The sequence below is a fragment of the Trachymyrmex septentrionalis genome, unplaced genomic scaffold (assembly GCF_001594115.1).
Source record: "Trachymyrmex septentrionalis isolate Tsep2-gDNA-1 unplaced genomic scaffold, Tsep1.0 scaffold132, whole genome shotgun sequence".
Classification (NCBI taxonomy): domain Eukaryota; kingdom Metazoa; phylum Arthropoda; class Insecta; order Hymenoptera; family Formicidae; genus Trachymyrmex; species Trachymyrmex septentrionalis.
In genome coordinates this window covers 834,808-838,084 of record NW_017304461.1, presented here as the reverse complement: position 1 = coordinate 838,084, position 3,277 = coordinate 834,808, and the positions used below count along the sequence as shown (strand labels likewise).

The following is a 3,277-nucleotide window of genomic DNA, read 5'->3' as shown; positions in this document are numbered from 1 at the left end:
ATATATATATATATATATATATATATATATATATACCAATAGTAAAATTTAATTTTAATTTTTATAAGATTTCAAAATTATATAATAACGCATTTATAACAAGAATTGTATAATTGAATAGGAATTATATATCACTTAACTTTTATCTTTTATCTTTACCTGAGACTATAATTAAAATAACTGTTATTAAAATTCTCTCTTTCTCTCTCTCTCTCTCTCTCTCTCTCTCTCTCTCTCAAAGAATTGTTATTAACATTAAAAAATTGTTACATTTCAGCACATACCGTATCGCACTTTTCTTCTTTAGCAAACTTTATGCTCAATATGTCATGACGCCTACTACACATTTTATATACTCGCCGATTTTCGTTGCACCGCTTCAATCGACTTCCGGGTGGGCGCAATACAGAGCCCGGTTCTGACCCGAATCGTCGATTGTTGTTCGGCCGCGAGCAATAAATTCGCGAGTAGAGGCGAAACGGGGACTGTCTCCTCGACCTAGTTCGAAGCAGCGCCGATTACACGCATGGGTTTTATAAGCGTTTCACATCGGGAGGCGCACTTTTCCGAGCGCGTATTTTTTTTTTTTTTTTACGATGCGAACGAGGAGACGACACGTCGACTTATGCCGAATTAGCAACGTTATCTTTTTTTGAGTCACTGTTGCTTAACAGCTTCGATAGGTAGAGGAACATGAGGCACGCGATTGGATATGTACGAACAATTAGACCTTCCCATTTACATGATAAAAATTACAAAATAACCAGCAAATTATCACCATTTTAAGCATTATTGCAGTTCACCTTGAAGATGTTTATATTATTCTATACTTCTTTTAAGATATTTTTACTACGCGTGTTTAATGTACAATACTATTATGATTGTAGGATTATTAAACAATAAAATTGAGAATATGGCTGCTTTGAAATATACTCTCAAGAAGGGATTAATTGTATTCTAACTGTATTACTTTGCTTTTCCTCTGAGTTATCATTACAAAGTAATCAATAAATTTTCATCTTTTTAAGCATTATTGCAGCTCACTTGGAGATATGTTACCTGTATTATTCTACACAATTCTTTTAAGATATTTTTAATATGTTTAATGTACAATACTGTTATGAATCATTAAACAGAAAAATTAAGAATATATGGTCCGTACTGAAAGATACTCTCAAGCGAATTAATTTGTATCCTAATTGTATTACTTTGTAATACTTTCCCTTGAATTATTAAGTTCGTTCATATATAGTAAGACAACGAATATCCGGATTTTTCTATTTTCTGTCGATATATGTTTGAAATTAAGATAGGCAATTGATATATCTTCTAATTAAAATGACTGTGTCTTATTTTTGTTCATCTTCATTTTTGAACGGCCTTCAAAGATCCAAATAATTGAAGCCTTTCTTCGCATTCGTCTTACGCTTATTGCACGTAAAACTTTAATGCGATTATTGTTAAATGCTGCGGATTACTTACACGCGCTTGTAGATACCAGATGTTCCAACTGCGTACCATTCAGCTGCTGGTCTGTAAACAGAAAAAATAAATATACCATTAATTAATTACTTACAAAGAAACATAGCATCTCTAATAAAAGCTACTAACAAACAGTATTAAATTTCAATTGATGAATACTTAATTTCCTAAAGAAAAAGAAAACTTTTGGATTCATTACCGTCTATTAATATTTCATCAATATTTATTATATAAATAATTATTATTCATTAGTTTTAGAAATTCACAATAATACAAATTAATTATTGAGAATATAGGCATTATTTTTAATGGAAACATTCAATAGCATTCGAAACACGTTAATTTGTAATTATAATTTTCTGCTCCGACAGAGGTTTCCACACATGTACATTATATTTCATTATAATTATTAAATATTAATTATTATTATTGTTATCAATAATATAATAATATCTTATAACTATTTTATATACTAGTCAATAATGCAATATTATATTAAGTTTCTTTATACTACGCGTTTAGTAAATAACTATCAAACTTCAATCTTTATATTTAGAAATCAATGTGATTCCATTAATTTTCATGTCAAAAGAGAGTGACGATGTGATTAGTAAATTCAACGCTTCCTTCGTCAATGATCTAATGTATCCCAACATGGGGTATAGAATTCTTTTTCAAGACGAATAAAAATTTCACCCGATAAGTAAAGATTAAAAAAATATAAAAAAATATCTTCTCTGTCAAATTTATTTTCAGATATAATTCAAAATTTTAATAAACTATATAACTAATAAGACAACTATAAAGCTATAAAACAACTAAATAATCTCATTGAAATATTTGTGTTTGAGTTGCCATTGGTGTGGATTACAAGTTTTATTTCCTCTTCCTAAATTAATTGTAAGTTTCTTCCACTTACGTCTATTTTTATTAAATTTAAGATAATATGACTAACATTTAAGTTAGTACGTTATCAATTTAACTCACTTTACTAAAAATACTCTGTCTTCTTACATATATTTCTATATCCCCTGATAAAAGACTAACACGAGAGTCTGTGAAATATATGTCAAATCGATGACAACTTTCGGCTCGCCTTGACACTTTTCAAGAAAACATGGAACGGATACAACTTTATTTTGACGTTTTTCTTGTAACTCAGACGTTAAGGCTTCAGCGAAGAATGAATGCTGGCTTTGTTTCTGACAGAGAAAATTGATTTTGAAGAAAATTGAAAGTTAACAAATTTACTGTGTATGTTTATGATTCAAGGAATGTGCTAATTGATTCATGTGTTCTGGAACTCATTCAGAAACTTCACTCGAGTGCATCTATATATCATGCTATTCTTATTTAACTCTTAAGTAGGCATACAAAATCACACAGTGATTGTTACAAAGTTGTCCTGAAACTTTCTCCTGAGGGGACTGAATACTAGATTGTTTGATTCATCTTTTTACTTGTAATATATACAATGACCCGTTTTAAACAAATTGGAAATTGATAGGACATAGGAACAAAAATGGAGAAAAAACTGACTATAACTTTATGCGCATACTTAAGGATTAACATTTGGTGAATAAGAAGAATAAAATGAAAAATTATAATAAAAAAGAATAGGTTTTTTTTGTAACAATTTCAGTGAGTAAAAAATACCCAGTTTTGTACTTTCACAAATAAAAGTAAGATCTTTCCTTGCGTTTAAAAGGAAGAAAATCTTAGATATTTTAGATATATATATGTGTATACATACATATATGTGCGCGCGCGTATGTATGGGTTTTGTGTGTGTGTG

At 29.4% G+C, this 3,277-nt stretch overlaps 1 protein-coding gene across 4 annotated transcripts in view; it reads right to left on the bottom strand.

Moving 5' to 3' along the window:
* LOC108757118 (solute carrier family 12 member 7) overlaps positions 1-3,277 on the bottom strand; it is a 95,387-nt gene that overhangs the window by 76,871 nt on the left and 15,239 nt on the right. For 3 of the 4 annotated variants that reach the window (XM_018501486.1, XM_018501487.1, XM_018501489.1), the window contains exon 2: positions 1,483-1,533. In XM_018501486.1, the coding sequence (XP_018356988.1) occupies positions 1,483-1,533 (51 nt within the window). Of the gene's footprint in view, positions 1-284; positions 300-1,482; positions 1,534-3,277 lie in introns of those variants that run through there. The other variant, XM_018501491.1, reaches the window with a different exon arrangement.